Source organism: Prinia subflava, chromosome 12 (assembly GCF_021018805.1).
Source record: "Prinia subflava isolate CZ2003 ecotype Zambia chromosome 12, Cam_Psub_1.2, whole genome shotgun sequence".
In the NCBI taxonomy this organism is placed as follows: Eukaryota; Metazoa; Chordata; class Aves; order Passeriformes; family Cisticolidae; genus Prinia; species Prinia subflava.
The window spans coordinates 14,477,569-14,496,627 of NC_086258.1; the positions used below are offsets into that span (position 1 = coordinate 14,477,569).

General features: G+C 42.5%; 1 protein-coding gene across 1 annotated transcript in view; it reads left to right on the forward strand.

Moving 5' to 3' along the window:
• Positions 1 to 3,477: 3,477 nt before the first annotated feature.
• Positions 3,478 to 19,059, forward strand: part of PITPNC1 (phosphatidylinositol transfer protein cytoplasmic 1) — a 74,848-nt gene continuing 59,266 nt past the window's right edge. Inside the window, exon 1 of the mRNA XM_063409090.1 lies at positions 3,478 to 4,208. Coding sequence (XP_063265160.1) covers positions 4,161 to 4,208 — 48 coding nt within the window. The 5' untranslated portion in view covers positions 3,478 to 4,160. The remainder of the gene's footprint in view (positions 4,209 to 19,059) is intronic.

Here is a 19,059-nt window from a genome sequence, read left to right on the forward strand (position 1 = left end):
AGCCTTGAGTCTGATTACCTGGCATTGCTGGAGAGGTGGGGGAAAGGTAGGACATTCCATGTTTTTTAAGAGCACAAGGATCCTGATCTAGACAGTGTTGCACCATCAGCGTGTTTGGTAAGTTGTGAGATGTTGGTGCAATAACTTGCTTGCAGGTTGCCATCATCTCCCAACACAATTCCATACACTACAGAAGTTTTATTGCTGGGAAAATTCAGAAAAACTTCCTCGTGTGTGCAAGCAAATACCTCAAATACTCCGGGAACACCCTGAATTAGAATCACAGATTAGTTTGGGTTGGAAGGTACTTTAGGATCACCTAGTTCCAACCACCTGCCATGGGAATCTTTGGATGCTATTTAGGATTCCCAGAAAGAAGAAGCTACCATGAAATTACATTTTGTGTTGTGTTATTTTCAGATCATACTGTATACAGACCAACATGTTAACGTGGCAAAGGAGTATTTGAGATAACTGCTTTAAATCTTTTGTTGACAGAATTATGACTGAGTTGCTACATCTGCTGCACTGGTGTAAAATCAGAGTAATTCAATTAAGTGAATTCAGAGCTCCAATACTGTGTTTTGCAACTGTGTCTGATACATGCCTTCCAATTAGCACAGCACAGACCATGGGCTTTGAATCACTTTCTGTTTGAACACAAACTTGATTTGAAAAGTCTGCTAACAGATTTTATCCATTATTCTTAATCATTTTTACTTCATTTCAGTTGACTTAAGCACTGAAAATACACGCATGTATCACACAGAGTGTATCAGTTGTTCTTCCCTAACTCTGGCCATTTACAAATTTTTACAGAGCTTTTATTTTTACAATTCTTTTAGCTCATGGTAATATTGGTATATTTTTGCAGGTGATGGATTGGGAGTGATGGCTTCCAGGGAGGTTAAAAGTCACATGCTAATCTAATTGCACATAGTCCCATACATAGTAATTTGTTTCAGACAAGTGAGTCAAAGAGGAAGAAAATAAATGCCTTCTACAATTGTTATTTTCCTTTACCTGCATGGGTACAATGGGAAATAAGGAGGCAGCTGTTGACTCCAATATGGAATCCCTGAGTGGGTAAAAAAGAAACTAAATTCTTATTCAAAAGTCCTTAGAGAAATACCCAAAGAAACAGCTTGGCTCTTACTGTCACTTACTCTGGAGCGACACTTTGCTGACACAAGTCCATCTGGAGTTCATACTCAGCATAATTTAACATATGGGCTTTTTGCCCCCAGGTCAGAAATGAAAAATGAGTGAAAAATGTCTCATTTTCACAACAGAGCATTGAGAGCACGTTGCAGAGGTAAGAGTAAAAATTTCTGCCAATTCGAGGCAATCAGAACCCAAAACTGAGGCAGGCATGCTTGGCAGGCACGGCCTGGCTTGGGAGCTGGAAGTTTTCTGCCTCACAAGATAGGCCATAAAGTAAAGTTTGTCTTTCTCCTGGTTTTATTGAAGTCAGTGTCCTTGCCAATAGCTGGGTAGCATCAAGGCCCTATGCCAAGAAGTTCAGGTTCTTTCACAATGCATTTCAGCAGAAACCAGAAATATTGTTCCCAGTGGAAGAAACCACCAGAAAAACACTCAAAACTGAAGAATGTTGTAGATCTGAATTTGGATTGTCTCTCATCTGTGGGTAATACCACAGAATCACAGAACCATTATGGTTGAAAATACCTTTAAAATCGTCAAGTCCAACTGCCAGCCCAGCACCACCACTATGTTCACCACCAAACCATGTCCCCAGGTGCCACATCCAAACAACATTTTTGGACACTGCTGGGGATGGTGCCTCCACCACCTCTCTAGACAGCCTGTTCCAATGCTTCACAACCCTGTGAAGAAAATTTTCCAATACCCAATCTAAACTTCCCCTGGCACTGCTTGAGGCCATTTCCTCTCGTCACGTTTTCCCTGGGAGCAGAGTCTGACCCTCACCCCCGGCTGCCTCCTCCTGTCAGGGAGTTGTGGAGAGCCAAAAGGTTCCCCCTGAGCTTCCTTTTCTCCAGGCTCCAGCTCCCTCAGCCACCCCTGATGCTCCAGACTTCCCCAGCTCCATTCCCTCCTCTGGACACGCTCCAGCATCTCAGTGCCCTTCCTGCAGTGAGAAATCACAAGGTACTGCCTTGGTTTTGCTGTTTTGCTTGGAATTCCAGGAACATACAGTACCAACATTATGAATTACAGTCACAGTTTCCATATTTATAAATGGCTGTGTCAGATTTGAGACAGAAGTCTCATTAAACACATTGTTCATACCTCAGTTGAAAATCCAGACTGTTAATAGAGCTCTCAGATTTTTTATTTCTTTGTGTAGGTGTTTGCACTTCCCTGGGAAGGCAGGGATGTAAAATATTGTGCCATTATTGCAAGGGGCTGGCAAACAGACGTTGTTGGCTCCAGGAGATGGCACTGTGTCCTCTGGGCTGAGAATTACCCACGGCTCTGAAATGTACATCCAGAACCAATGAAATTCTGAGGGGCTTTTGCTCTTTCTTGTTATGAAACACACATTTCATTGTAGACTTAAATTCCTTTTTAACTGTCCCTAATACGGTATTTTGTGCATTTCATTTTTTTGCAAATAACTGGTATGTAAGTGCAGATGTATATTTTACCATTATCTGTGCAGTGCCTTGTGTTTGCTCTTACCGTGCTTCTCTGCAATCCAGTGAGTGGCTTTATAGCCACTGGGAGCACAGGAGAAACAGCAGGATGAGCATTTAAAACATGAAATGCTGAGGTTGTGTAACAGTTCAGGGTTCCCAGATAGTTTCAGAACTGGGTTCCTGTGCATTTCAAGTTGTAACTTAATGACGGGTAAATTTCTCTGAAATACACAACCCCCAAGCATATTAAAAAACGATTTCACTAACAAATTCCTCACTAAAGGAGTGGGGGAGACTTCCTAAAACTGTTCTGGCTTTATAGTTCAGCTAGGAAAGGAGGCGTTTTTCACTGAACTTTCTGCGTGTCATTTGAAAGTAAAAAACCGATATGAATAAAGGGGTTTATTTTTGCTGCAAAATGTGCTGGCTGATAGCGGAGGGCTGACCAGAAGGGAAATGGGTGAGGCCTCCACATCCTGTGTATGTCCGCACCGAGCGCACGCTGTCCTTTCCTTTCCTTTTGTACCAGGGAGGCGGCTGCGAGCCCGACGCTCACGGGCTCGCTGCTCCCGCACCGGGGTGTAAATGTTTTGCAAGGTGCCTTGTCACACGTAGGGCAATAAACTTCCAAAGCCCGAGAAGTCTTCACGGCACAATTAGCTGAAATCGCGAATGCTTGTGGCTCGGCGCTGCCGGTGTCCCCTTGCCGAGAGGCGCTGGCGGATGCTGCCCGGAGCCCCGCGGCCCGGCCCCGTTGAACCCGCCCGAGCGGCGGCGGCCGCTGCCCCCCCGCCGGCCCCCTCCCTCCTTCCTGCCGCCCCGCTGATGTCAGCCGAGCCCCGCCGGGGCCGCCGCCGCTGCAGCCGCTCCGCGCCCGCGGCGTCCGCCCGCCCGCCCGTGAGCACCCCCGGCCGCGGCTGCGCCGGGGAACCCGCGGCCGCCCGCCCGAGCGCCGCGCTGCCCCCCCGGATCCCCCCGAGCCCAGCGGGAGCCGCGGCGGCCGCAGCCGCGTTGCGGCGGGGAGGTGGGAGCCGCGTTTGGCGGCCGGGGAAGGCAACGTTATAAAAAGCCTTTGTCTTGGGAATCAGCATCGCATCTCTCCTGCCGCCCGACGTGCTGCCGGCGGGGGCGAAAGCCGCATTTTGGGCTCGTTTGTTCTTTTCGCCGCCCCAGGCATGTCTTGACACAGCCGCGAGAGAGCCTGGCGTTTCCATGCACTTCCGACGGATGTCTTTGGCTGGGGCGAGAGCGGTGGGGGTTTGAGACTTTGTAGCCTATCTCGGTGCGAGCGTCTGTGAGGTTCCCATGATCGCAGTGTGAAGGAGGAAGAACTAGGAGAAAGAAGCAGTTGTGTTGGTTTCTCTTCTTGCTGGGTCAGCCTTCCTGGATGGTTGCATTATTGACTTGTGGACACATTGTCAAGCGCTCACAGAGAAAAAGGCTTGATTATTTCCCCCCGTGTTTGGTTTCCGTCGTGATCTCTGTGCAGAAATCATCACTTTTCTCCCAGTTCGCCGGTCCGCACAGAGCAGCAGGAATATGCTCATGAAGGAGTACCGGATCTGTATGCCTCTGACAGTTGAAGAGGTAAGATCCGCGCTCGTACCGGAGAGGCTCTTCCTTACCGAGCCTTTTCTCTTGCAAGACGAATTGAGGTTATATTTGTTTTGCTGAATATTTTTTCTTCGTGTAATGAACTTAGTCGGAGATGACTGGTTAGAGAGGAATGTTTTTATTGGAAAATATAGGAATCCTGCAGGAACCAAGGTAACTTAAGTGTATCAAAAGCATTGTGTCGTCAAAATATTGATTATAAAGATTTTCCAGCCAGACTTTTCAGAGGAATTTCATGCATGTCTGCAAGGGAATGCTTTGCCTTGAAATTTCTATCTGATAAAGCGTTTGTCCAAAACCCAGATTCTAAAGATATTTCACCTTTGCTTAAAATACCCTTGCAGCTGAACATGGCCTGAAACTCCAGCATAAGTAGGGAAGGGAGGTGATCATTTATTCGTAAAACTTTGTTGTCATTTAAAGAAGTGACTGAAAGTCAAACAGTTCTTTGTCGGTATTCTGAGCTCTGTGTTAGGAACATTATTGTTTTTATTTGTCTGCAGACATCCCACCTGCCCACTGTTTTAATAAGACAGTAATACCTGCACGGAGTACACGTGCTCTGGAGTTACCGGTGCTCATGAAGTGTTTGTGGGTGCAATTAGGTGCCCAAAGGCCTGATGGCGTTTGGAAAGGAGATGGTGCTTTGTGGTTTAGTGTCCTGCACGTACAAAACCCCCTCAGTGTTGTCTTATTTGGCCATTTCTGCTGCGGGTTGGGCATGGCGGAGGGGAACGAGCCCTCTCTGGCAGCGCATTTTGCTCCGAGCTGCGCGCAAACTTCCGCGGGTCCCGCGGGCGGCGGCGGGGCCGCCAGGGGGCGCCTCGCTCCGGCCCCGCTCCGGTCATGCCACGGCCCCGCTCCGGTCATGCCACGGCCCCGCTCCGGTCATGCCACGGCCCCGCTCCGGCCCCGCCACGGCCCCGCTCCGGTCATGCCACGGCCCCGCTCCGGTCATGCCACGGCCCCGCTCCGGTCCCGCTCCGGCCCCGCCACGGCCCCGCTCCGGTCCCGCTCCGGTCCCGCTCCGGTCCCGCTCCGGCCCCGCCACGGCCCCGCTCCGGTCATGCCACGGCCCCGCTCCGGTCATGCCACGGCCCCGCTCCGGCCCCGCTCCGGTCCCGCTCCGGTCATGCCACGGCCCCGCTCCGGTCATGCCACGGCCCCGCTCCGGTCCCGCTCCGGTCCCGCTCCGGCCCCGCCACGGCCCCGCTCCGGTCATGCCACGGCCCCGCTCCGGTCATGCCACGGCCCCGCTCCGGCCCCGCCACGGCCCCGCTCCGGTCATGCCACGGCCCCGCTCCGGTCCCGCTCCGGCCCCGCCACGGCCCCGCCACCACTCCACTCCGGTCCCGCTCCGGTCATGCCATGGCCCCGCCACGGCCCCTCTCCGGTCAGGTCACGGCCCCGCTCCGGTCCCGCTCCGGTCCCGCTCCGGTCATGCCATGGCCCCGCCACGGCCCCTCTCCGGTCAGGTCACGGCCCCGCCACGACCCCTCTCGGCCATGCCATGGCCCCGCTCCGGCTCCGCCAGAGGGTCCCGGCCGAGGGTCCTGGGCGGAGCGCCCCAATTCTCTCATTAATCCGCTAATTACTGTACACATTTCTTCTTTGGCTCCATCCAGGGGAGTCTTTTGCCGCACAGTTTTATTTTTTGCAATATGTGTGTAGAAGTCCTCGCGGTGTAACAGAGTAGTCGTCTCAATGGTCGTTTTGTCCGTATCTTCAGATTTGGCAAATTAATAGTTCTCTAAAACTCAGAATTGGAACCGCCAAATATTTACTTCAGGCTGCTCAGGAAATTCCTTCTGCTGGGAGCAGGAGCAAAACCATCATATACATGAAGTTAAATACACATAGGTTTAATTCTAGCATGTTTCCCTTCAAGTTATATCATATGCTGTGATATTAGATGTCATTTTTCTTTTAATACATGATTTTCATTGTTTATTGCATTACCCTAATGTAGACAACATTTTATCCAAGCCAGTTCCTGATGTCCTTAGACTACCACACTTAGTTAATAACAGTTCATTACATCATCAGAAGGGAGCAGATCTAATTTATTTTGAAACATTATTGTTAAACATGATTTCCAGATGCAGAAAATTCAAAAATCTTCCAAAACAGGAATGGTTGATTCATGGTGAGGCAGAAGGCAATGTTGGATGTCATTTGTTCTCTAGAATGTTAACAGAATTAGTAAAGATACTCGATTTTGTCTTTCTCTTATGTTGACTCTCCCATTATTTAGTCCAAGCACTGTCATTTTGATGCCTGAATGAGGAACCTAGAACATGTCTGATGTTTAGCATTGATTTAATTATTAATTATAAAATGAACCAGGACAAAATTTTGAAATTAGCAAATACCGTATTTTTCTTACAGTATTTGCATACTAAAGAAGTCCCACACTATATTTCTCATAGTGGTTCATCTTTGTGACATTTCTCACAGTCCTAGGAAGCTGTGTTATCTTATTTTTACCCTCAGTTGCACATTAACTACCAACACAGTGATATTTTTTGCCATTTGTATAGAACAAGGTGCTGCATTGTGCAGTCGTCAGGAGAACACCATGGGGCAATGCTCACCCTTCACAAACCAAGAGCATTTTGGTTCTAAGAGGCCCGGAGTGCGTTGTGCAGGGTGCAAAGTCCCTCTGAACTTTGAGGGGAAGCAGTTTCCACAGGAGCTGCAATTCCCGCGGGGTCGGGTGCTGGGCTCTGATGTGCAGTGCCACTGAGGTGCCTGATCTGCATGGACACCACTGGCACTTAAACACCCAAGAGTTTTTGAGGTCTTGTCTCAACAGGTGTGGGAAAAGTCCAGTTCTTTCTTATGCAACAGCATGGATTCCTTTTTTGTGCTCTTTTTCTTATGTAGGCTTAAGGAAAACACTGTTTTTCTGTTGTTTGGATGTTCTGCCTTTCTGCCTGTGCACTTTATACTTACATCCAAAAGTACTTCCTTGAGCAGCTTTCTTTTTTTAGCACTGCCCTGCCAGTTATCTGTCCACAGAAGTCTCACAACATGAATGAGAAAGAACTATGTCCTAAATTTGTGGCGTTGTCACCAATACCAGAGTGGTTTCCATATCACTCCTGTGAAAATAACCTGGCACAGGCAGGAAGATGAAGTGTTAGCTCTGTCAGCCAAGCACCTGTATCCAATCTTCTGTAGTGACATTTTGTGTGTAATGTGAAAAAATCTGCAGTAAAATGTTGTGTAATGTCCAGGCAAGTAACTGGAAGTCGTGACCTTGCATGTAAATACCTGTGCATGCAGCAGTGTAGGAGTTCGTGCTGCTCTGGCTGACTATTACCACCTAAATTTATCTCTAGAGAACAGTGAAAAACTGATAGATGTCAGTGTAACAGCAGCACTGTCTCCAGGTTTAAAGAGTTTCTGGCACTGCTGTGGATAGGAAATTCCTTCATTAGCTACTGCAGATCCTGTTCCTGAGGCGTTCTTTCCTTGATGCCCTTATTAGATAAGATACCCAAATATTTATAGGAGGTTTGTTTATCTACCTGTCTGCTTGGAGGCTGTCTTGCAAAGAAAACATCTCCTACAAAATGCTGTTTGCTACAGCCTGAACTGCTGTGGTGTATTTTGAGCCAGGATACAGGAGCTGGAGATGCATATTTGTTCCTTATCCATAAGCACCAGGAGGGATGGGTTGTTCTAAGAGTCCTTGCTGAGGTGCATTGGCACCACACTACAGCTCTTATTCAAGTCTGAGCCTTTCTCAGTAAATTGAAATTTTGACAGCTGTTTAGGTCTGTTTCGTGTGCATAGTCACAAGCTGCTTGATCAGCTTTAAAATAATTTGAGAAAGGAAGCACCATCTTAACTGCTAAGCAAAATAATAACATCTGCTGTAAGAACTTTGCAAATAAGGTCAGGATGGAACTGTTGGTTGACAAAACCAACATGATTGCCAATGAGGAGTCATTCTTTACCTCATTTGTGGTACTTTTGGCAAATTCAATCCATCTCTTAACATTGAGACGTTATAAATTAGGAAAAGCCATTTCTTTGCATTAGTGTATAAAGCAAGTAAAATCTGTTCCAGTAATTCCATAGGAGATGTTACCAGTCTTCATTCCAGCTGCAGGGAATCAATGAGCTTGCTGCTTGCTTATTTTTCCCCTTGCATTTTCATGTGTTAGTTCATTCTTACAAATAGCTTGTTACATCACATGAGAGAATATTATAATACACTGCATTGTGCGTTTTAAATATCATCAGTTAAAAAAACACATTCCTAAGCAAGTGAAAAGAACACCAAGCAATTGCAAAGAGTGGAGCTCCTAAAAATTCTCAGGCTTGGAGCTCATTGCTGTCAGAATTCCACAATTTTTCACAGGAGGGATTACATGGGTTTGTGCTTTAGAGATACCTTTATGTGAAAATGTAAACCAAATGTGATAGGTTAGTGTGGTACTGAACTCTTCTGGAAGAGGCAAAGCATAGTGAAATTCTTGATTTGTGAGGAAAGTGATTATTCTTTAGGGGAATACATGGAAAGACATTTTTCTGGATCCTGTTGAAAATTGAGTTGTTACTGCTGTAAAATGCTATGAGTGAAGCATTTTGTGAAGCTGGGTTGTGTAAATTTGAAAGCTGAACATCAAATGAACTACAGGAGGCATCAGGTTTTTTCCTTGGAAGCAGGGATGACCATTAAGGTTTCTGTTAGTTTTGAACTGTACCTGCATGGCCAGTACCTAAAGTCCTGACAGGTTTTTCTTTCCTTTGTTCTTTATTTCAACCAAGATTATCTCTGCTGAGGCTGGTGGAATCACTCCCACTCTGTGTTTTAAACAAAAGCCAAGTTGGATCTGTGGGGAGCGCTGCCTGCATGAGGTGTGGAGGAACAGCTGTATTGTCATGAATACAAACAAGCACAGACCTGCAAAATGTCTGTAAATGCACATCATGGGTTTTCAACAAAAAGTCCTTTCAGCATTAACAAATTCTGGGTTTAGAGGTGTTATTCCTGCTGCTTTATAAAAATATCCATTGTTTAGTTCTTGTTTCAAACATTACGAATTCTCCCAGTGTGGATTATTTACACAAAATTATTTCAACAATATGTGTAAACAGTATTTGTATCCTCTGAATCTCGTGTACACTTCTGCTTTAAAAGGTTTCATAGTCTCCCATTTTGTGTACAAAGGGTACATGTTATAGCATGTTTTATTCACACAGATTTACAGCTTATTGAAAGCATTTCAGAAAGGGTTGTTATGCCCTGAGAGTCAGCAGGTGTTACAATATTTGGACATAACTGTATGTATGTAGTACAGCAAAGCCTTTAGTAGGGTATAAAGTATAAAATAATTTTTTTCTAAAGTACAGTGATCTGCTGCAGGGTAAACCACATCTACTCATCCTGCAAACAGATAGATTAAATAATGGCCAGCTGTGTCCATTTCCTTCATTTCCCAACTATAGCCACAGAACATATTTTCAGGAATATATAAATGTATGGAACACTTTTAAAAGCAGTATGTTGGTCATAAGCAAGAAGACTATAAATAGACTTCAGCTGAAGTCATCTTATCAAATTTAATTTATTTTAATTACTTGTAAATGAAATTATAGTTTGGACCATGTCATGTCCATGACTCCTGCAGAAAACATTTATCTGGCATTTTTGAGCTGAGGTTGTTCAGCAAAAACAGAGGCTTATTGTGCAATTTTAATTTAAGCTATCAACAGCTGTAATGCATCTCCCACCAATTCATTTACAGTATCCTGAATTGCTGTGAAACATGAAGGACCTTTGCTGTAGTTGGTCATTCTGTCAGGAGATGCCTTCTCAGAACATCATCAGCCTCACCTGCCTTTTGCAGTTAATGCAGTGGGGGTACTCGCATTTGTCTGAGGAGGATTCAGAGTTAATTATTGAGCTAGAAAACCTCTTTACACCATTCTGAGCATCTTTTTACCCTTTAGAAGGATTCCCTGTGTGTGTCTCTTGTCAGCAAAGGGGTTGGATGTGGTCTTTGGTGGGTGTCTACTCATCATGTCTACTCTCCTCACAAAGCCTTTGCTACGCGCAGTGTGACCTTAAATTCACCTTAAATCTTATGGCCTTGGAGGAATCATTGTAACAGATAAAACCTTTGAGAGAAAGCACCAGAAGTTAACTGTTAGCACCAAAGAAGAATACCCATTGCTGCACAACCTAGTTGCAAGAGGGAATGGATGAAAGTGAGAGCTGGTTGTTAGCACTGGAAAAAATAAACACCTTGCTTTGGTTTGGCCTTCTTATGTTGGTTGTGGTCAGCTGTAAAAGTACAGCAGTGCAGAGCAGATGTCAAAGCTCCACTGAATTCCACTGCAAATAGAAATCCAAAAATAGGCACTTTTCTCCCTTACTCTTGTTTGCACATTTCAGTATAACCCTATGAAAGAAACAAGACAATCTTTGTTCTACAAACTTCAGTGTAAATCATTAAAAAATAATCTTTCAGTGGCAAGGATTAGATATTACCCAAGGAACACCAGACTCTGATATCCATCTCTCTTTATCTCCCTTGTTCTGTCGTTCCCTGTCAACACTTGTTTTCTCCAAGGTGTACATATATATATATATATATATACACATATAGAGAGAGAATGAATGATATCACACAGTTGATTTGAGGGCTTTGTTAGCAAAGTACAGGCCCAGTTTTGATTTCCTGTAAAAGAAAATGCAGCCTGTTGGTGGTTTAGGACATTTTCTAGCTCAAGCACTCTACAGAGCCTCAATGCTCTCAAGAACTCCATGAGCTGTGTTTGTTTTTGAAGACTAATGTAGGTTTGGAAACAAAAGAACAGGGAGAGAAAAACACAGAATGTCAATATTGGCTTTAAAACTTAGAGTTGTCTGGGTTTTTTTTTATTTTGGGGTGAACTTTGTCTTGCTGAGAACATGAGGTTCTTGTAAGAGTTGAGGTTAATGTCAAATGACCAGCACCTTTGAGATTCTGACAATTGTTTATGTACCTAGTAATGAATGTAGATGTCTATATCGGCATCTTGATGTTTGATACCTCTGATATGTCAGATACATTTTCCATATGTAATGCTTGATTTCTTCATTCTTCGTACTTTTAAGGTTAGAAATTATATAACTACACCAATTTTCATATGCCTGACTGCATATGTTATAAAAAAGTTAGGTGATTAATAGCTCTTAAAGTCTATAAAGCTCTTTAGATTAGAGGAAGACAAAGATTTCTGTACTAACTAGGACAGGTTACAAATTATCTTTTCCATCATGAGTACTCACCTGAGCCTGACAGGCATTTGCATTGTTAAAATCTGTTAGAGATCATGTTCTTGGGTACAAGAGGCTGCCTAGTCAGATAATGGAAAACCCATCGTTTCTAACAATGATTCATTCACTAAATTCTTCTGTGTGAGCTGACAAATGTGTTCCCCAGGCTGTGCTTATAGAAGTGAGATGGTTGTGGATGCTAAAATCCACGCAGGATTTCCATTTTGGCTGTCCAACCTCACACACAAGCACCCATTACATACTCTGAGGATGGGGATGGCTAACACACACTGGAATATTCTCAGTCATTGTGGGTGAGGAATAATCCTGTGTATCCTTATTAATGGAAAACCTATTTGGATTTCTTTCACAGAGTTATAATTTTCCTTACCTTTATCTCTATCTTCTTTGGTTCATAGAGCATCTGTAATGACCAGAAGTAGATATTGTGAGACTTCATACCCAAATAAAGCAAATAATGACATTTCATGCAAATTTACACTGAGAGCCCTCCAGTGCAGCCTGAAGAACTCTCGGTAGGAATATTGTGCATGTATTTAAGTGTAATTGCCAGTGTCTGCAGGCATCTAAAGAGAAAGGAGAAAGGTGCTCCCCAGGATTATTGACTGTGTTTAGAAATGAGTGAAGAAAAGGTAATTTAGATTTCAAGTTGGGTTAACAGATGGATTTACAGTCTGTAGGAGGGAGAAACCAGACTTGAACTTCACCTGTGTTTATATATAATGCTTTTAGTCTGGGCTTAGTCCTGTTTATCTCCTCCTCATTTCATAATTTCTCTCCAGTTTTGGTTATAAGTGATCAGCCAATTTTAAATCCTTGGATATGTATCAAAATGCTATTTTTAATTTTCTAAAGTACAATGCAGGGTGCTAAATTGTAGGAATGACATTTTAGTAGCTCTTCTTGGGAGAAAAAAAATGCGTCTTCCATCTTTTTCTTGTTTGTGGTTAGAAAATGCTGAAGCAGTTTTGAGTTCTATTGGGTTTGTACTTTTCCAGTTCCAAAGCTGGTTTTGCTGTGCACCCTTCAAGCTCCAGCACATCCATAACTTGCAAACACACTTAATTTGAAGCACAGGAGTCACATGAGTCACAGGACATGAATGTTTGTGGATTTAGTAAAAGACTTGTTCATATGCTCTCCAGAAAAATCATGATCTTTATTTAGGAGTTTTTACGTGTCTGTTCTAAGATTAGTTTTGCCCAAATGATTTAGGAATCCTTAGGCTCTGTGGGAATTCTTTTCTATGAGCATGCTGAGAATGCCTTATTTTCCATTTTAGCACACTAAATGTCATCTGAGGTTTAAGGTGTTGACCAATTAATGACTGTGCTCAGGTTTTTTTTCTGTAAAAATATTATTACAATGCATGACAAAATAATTGTGTGATAATGACACTCCAGTGTGACACACACTGTTGCTCAAGTGCTTGATTAACAATCAGCCACTGATGACAAACACAACTAATTTTTGAATATATTTTCAGGTTTTTGCTCTCATTTTATAAAAAGATTATTAAAATAACTTTTTGTGCTAGTGGCACCATCTTGCTTGAAAGGTTCCCTAAATACAGAACCAGAAAATTGTCTTTATCAGAAAGGTAAAGACAAAGATAATTCTATTGAAGTTCTTACCCATGCCAAGCTTGAATCTCTCTCTGTCTCTCGTGGTTGGGGAGATTCAAGCTTGAATCTCTCCTGGTTTGGAGGCACAGCAAACTTTGCAAGTTGACATAGAGAGTTCACCTCAGTAAGTCAGCTGAAAATTTGGTTCCATGTGTCCTTTCTGCAGCAAATTAGTGCACTGCATTAAAACACAGATATTTTAAATAGTCTCACTTGTTAGGTCCATTTGAGCACTGGTCCTAGTGTGTACAATCTTATCTTCTGAAAGATGCTTGACAAATTTATCCAGCTACTTCTCTGATTTTGTCAGGTTTTCTTCAAAAGTACAAATTAGCTGACCTCTAGGTAATATTTTCATTTAATAAATTAATTGTAAAATGACTTGCATTAAGCCAAATGAAGCACATTAAATATACACATGATTACAGTCTTAAATAACCTACCATCTTCTTTTATCCCATAGACTTGATATAAAATTGATTTAAATCTTCCTTCAGTGGGGCAGTTTTTGTTTTGCTTCACTCTATGTGAATGAAAAAACATTCCCTGGAAATTAGACCACAGCAATACCAACGAGTGCTGTCACTGATGTCAGAGAGACCAAGACTTCACCAAATATGTGTGATAAAACACAGCATATTTTTAGAACAGAAATGTTGAGAATTTAAATTCCATTTGAATTGCATGGTGTAAATCTGAAATAATTCCACTGACCTCAGGAGATTCATTACAGATTTTTATCAGTCCGATCAAAAGTGGATTTAACCAATGGCTGTAAACTAGAAGAGAACGTAAGTTTCTCAAATCTGTTGTTCTGAACAAGAAAGAGATCAAGCTGATATCTCTAAATCTTTATTATTCTTGCCTAACCTAAATAACATTATCACATATTTAGATTAAGGGCCCAGATTTATGTCAAGCCTCTGTGATGTCTGTGAGCCTCCATTAAGTGAAATTCTTGCTGTTCTCACACCACAAACTTCTCCGTTACCTCTTTGCTCCCAATGTTCAGTCCTAGTTTTGTAGAACCTTTGATTTCCTTTCCTTTCTCCCATTTTTGAGCCCTTGGTCACTCCAAAGTGAGGAAGCCTCTCCAGCCCCAGCAGGCACGAGGCCAGCTGGCAAAAAGCTGCAGCTCTTGCTTGGCCTGGGCCTTGCAGGGAATAAGGAACTGCACAGCAGACTGGAACAATTGATAATTCAGCTCCCTCTTGAGTGCTCGGCTCACATTGAATCCCTGTATTCCCGCAGTTTCCATGGATCTTTCTCCCAGAATGAAGCTAAAGAGAGCACCAAATTCCAAAATTTCTCCAATGTCTTAGAGGGTTGCTAAGTTTATTAGCATTTCTAAACTATTTGCTACTCAGTGAAGCCCAGGTTTTTTGTTTATTTTTCTTTTTTTCTCATCAGGGATGATTCAGTATAAAAGCATTTTTGTCTATATTAAGGGGATTCTGTTATACATTTGGGATATGTTGGGATTTTTTTCCCCATTAACTTCAGTGGAAAATAAAGAATAAAGCCTAAATAGGGATTTTGTTGTTGTTGTTGTTAATTGGTTCTCCACTGTTCTGCTAAAGCTTATTTTCTCCTCTATCTCTGCTTTTTTTCATGTCTAAACTTGAACTTGCTTGGAGTCAAGTGATGCCAAACTTCTAAATCTGTTCTGAGGGAGTTTGAGATGAGGCAAACAGCATTTGAGTGGAAATGTTATGTCATAGTAACAAATGCCTATGGATTAGTTAGTTTATTTCCAGGACCTCATGGGCTATACATTGCTATTTATAATTTCACTTTCTCAAGCAGCCACGACTGTGTTTATGTTGCCATGGTGTTCCTTGCCATACTTGAGGGTGGATAGTAAATGCTATAATTGAAAATAGATACTCCCACTGAATTAAGGGTAACAGGTGGTAATGTTTTTATTTAATCATGCTGCAAGCATATTACAAGTTAAATGTAGATACCTCTACTCCTGCCTCTTTGCCAAGACATTTTCAGACATGCCAGTTTGTCTTCAGTGGCCAGGACTGGAGTAAACAACATGAGTGATTTGTCTTGTGACAGGAATGGACATTCCACGGCCATCCCTGAGCATCCTCCACTGCAGAAGGAAACGTTCCTGTGCAGCAGGGAAGGAGCTGCTCTGGGGCACGGGGACAGGTCTCTGCCTCATCCTTCCCTGGGGGCTGAACTCTGGGCCAAGCCCTGATTCCTGAGCGGTGTCTGAGGAGCAGGGATTGCTGTTTGCTGTGATTGCCACACGTTAGCCCTTGACCTCAGCTCAACTCTTCGTTTCCTTCTCTTTTCCACCAAAGTTTTCCAGATTTTCCATGTGGGCAAGACACATCCTACTATTACAACTATTCAAAGCATCCCCCTCTCATGACCATAAGAATAACTTTTGATTAAATTTTGTCAACTCAAATAGAATCAGTTAAATGGTATATTTATAATACATCATACATTAATCATATTATATATAAATATACATTTTCATATGTGAATACATAAGTATATTTCCATTCTTCTGAGTCAAAAGACAAAAACACACAGATACTACCCAAAATTATTCTTAACATTTGGGTAGGGAGAATAAAGGTGCAGATTTTTCTCCTCAAAATATTCTAAGATATGAAAATTAAATAATTCAAAATAATTTTACACTCTGTATTTACTGCAAAAAGCCATATGCCCAAGAGTATAAAGTATCCAGGTGCAAATACTTCAGTCAGGATAGTGTGGTTATTATCAAAGGCATTTATAAAATACACGTTAATAGATCCATACCAAGGGTGCCTAATTGGTGCAGTTGTGTGAGCAGTGAAGTGCAGAGTGGAGCTTCTGCCCGAGTTCTGCACAGCAGTCTCCTGTTGAGGATTTTTGTACCATTTTTAGAAGCAGCTGTCAGACTTTGGTCTTTATTAAGTTTGGCTAATTGTGTCCTCCAATTTTTCCTACAGCTATAGGATATAAAATGAATTTTCAGGAGCAGGACATGTGCATATACCGAGTTTTCTCTAACTTAGTTCAACAACAAGGGTTGCTTCTTGTTTCTCAATTTTCCTTTCACATTTTACCATTTTGCAAAGCAAAGCCAAACAAAATAGTGTTTCATGGATGGTATGTTTTGTCATATTTTGGGTTTCAAGCTGGTTTACGTTGGCTGGAAACGTTCATGTTATTTAAACCAGTGTCACTTGCTTTCTCCACAAAACCAAGAGTCAGAGAATGTCTTAAAGCTTTGCCAGGAGGTCCTTACAGCCTTTTACAAGCTCCCAGCAGTTGCATTCCTTTCCACAGGTTGTTATACTTAACATCTTTGTTTGCAGGCCTTTTCCACAGTTTTGGAAGTTAGACTTGCAAATGAAGCGAGCTACTTTAGGCTTATGTTATAGGTAGCACTTGATTGAGTTTATTGTTACACAAAAGCTGAGGACATTCCCTCGGGCCACTCACAAACTTCCATGTAACAGTAAGAGTGCAGGAAAGCATTAGGCTTTGAAGTATTCATGCATATTTAATGGTAAGGGAAGGAGAACACTCAGCATTGTAGCCAATCCAAACTTTTGACAAGAACAGTGAGTTAAGGGAAAAAAATTGAGTTTGCAAGATATTTTTGATCAAAGGAAATTAAAAAAGCATTGCTGAAGGTGATGTAGATTAGTTGATCATGTGTTTTAAGGACAATGTCTTGGATTCACAGATCTAATGGAAATTCAGTCTCCAGCTTGGGTTTTTCTTGACCTTTCAGAGTTTCCACAGCTCAGCTGTCCCTTCACCTGGTCTTTTTGGAGATGTAGGACCTCTGCTTTGTTTTGCCAAGTTTGGAAGTCTCAGAGTCCTTGTGTCCTGTGCCTTGGAGCTGCCTAAATCTCATCTAAATATATATTGACCTGGGAAATAACTACCTCACTCTTCTAACCAGTGTAACTGTGTGGGCACAAGAGCGAGTCTGGAGCCAAGCTGCTGCTTCAGCAAGGTCTTCGTCAGCCACAAATCAGAATTCAGTCTTGAAGTTTATGAAAGCTTTGCCACTGTGCTTTACCAGGCTTCATTTTGTTGAGTTTATATCAGGTTATTCCACACTTTTCTTAAGCAGTTATCTATGAATATTCATTCTTAACAGTCACGATTCTCTGTGTGAAATTGTAGCATGAATTTTTATCTTGGTGTTGATGGGTGGTTCCTGATACTCCCTTCTCCTGCTCTCAGTGTTCATTTCTCTGGTATCTTACTTTTTAAATATAGGTTACACCACAGTGAAAATGCTCTTGGTTTAAAACATTTTTACCCATTTTGTCAGTTAAAAGAAAAGAAGTGAAAAGTAAGGGAAAAAGAAAGGACAAAGAATGTATTTATCAGAGAAAGGAGTTTAAGTAATAAGCTTTATAGCAATAGAAATCACTTGCTCCATTGGGTGACATTTAAAAGTATTTTCCATTTTTTGGAAACTGGAAATACAAGGAAACCTTGTAGGAAAAGAAAGAGACTTGCTGATTAAATATTTTATCCTGCAATCACTGACATAAAAATAATGACAGAGCTGTTGAGGTACATTTTTGCCTGTCTTATCTTACAAACCCTTCTTTTACTTTTGGACTTTCGACACCTTCCAGTCAAGAGGTTCAAAGCAAAAGGACTTTTAGCTCTATCAGCATTTCATCACCCCACTGATTTATGTGTGCAAATTGTTTGCATATGTCAGATTTAAACAAAAACTGGTTTGGAGGCACAGCAAACTTTGCGAGTTGACATAGAAAGTTCACCTCAGTAAGTCAGCTAAAAATTTGGTTCCTTGTGTCCTTTCTGTAGCAAATTAGTGCACTGCATCTGCTTATGATATTCTAGAAAACAGGGAAAGAAAAATTATGTCATCAAAGTCATCAAAATGTGTAGAGCATCAGTAGACTTTTTTTTACTATTTCACATACCTGCATATTGATGCTCGTTTAAAACAGTTTCTTAGGCTTCGAAGATTGATTATTTCTTCATATGTTGCATTTATACTGATGGAATAAAGAGTTACTGGGTTTTTTCCTGTTAAATCTTTAGCATTTTTTATAAACTCAAAAAATATGCAAACTCTTCTGTGCGAGGTTTCTTGACAGAAGTTAAGGTTTCGGCATACCTGTCTAATGAAGCTGCTTGGGGAATGGCTGTCATGAAAATGCAAAGACCTGTGGGTGGCATAAAGCCCTTCTGACATCCTGGGTACGGCATCTTCTTCAGGCAGACTCTGAACAACTCCACAAATTAATCATTACCTTCAGAGAGGATAGCACTGGGATGTGCATTGTGTTTTCATAAGAACGAGGAATAACTCGCCCAGGACTGAAGGCTCGTGTCCTGTATTCCCTGTATTCCCTGTATTCCCTGTATTCCCTGTATTCCCTGTGTTCCATGTCCTGTATTCTCTGTATTCCTTGTATTCCCTGTATTCCTGCCCTGCCAATAGGGGAGCTCTGGTTTCCTCTCGGCTGACCTTCTGAGATGTTTCTGTGTAATTTCACCCTGCTCAGCCCTGGGGCCCTCTGTACCTCTCTGCACCAGAGCTGTGTGGCACAGGCTGGCCAGGAGGACACTGGGAGCTCTTTGGTTCCTCTGTGTGTACAAGACCACGGAGAAGCCTCAGTTTCCCTCCCTGAACTCTTCCATCTGCAGTGCTGATGTGACCCTGTGGTGAATTTATTCTAAAGAATTTTAAGCTGGTGTCCCAGGTGTTCATTCCCTCTAAGGTCAGGGAGATAAAGTTACTGAGCTTTACATCTAATCAAGAGTTGCTCTCTGAGCCTTGCAGGCTGCAAGTGATCACTGTAACTGTATCCTCTGTGTTCTCTCCTTTTTTCTCTTTGTACTCTCTGTAATATGCCTCCCACTCCCTCTTTTAAATCCTTTT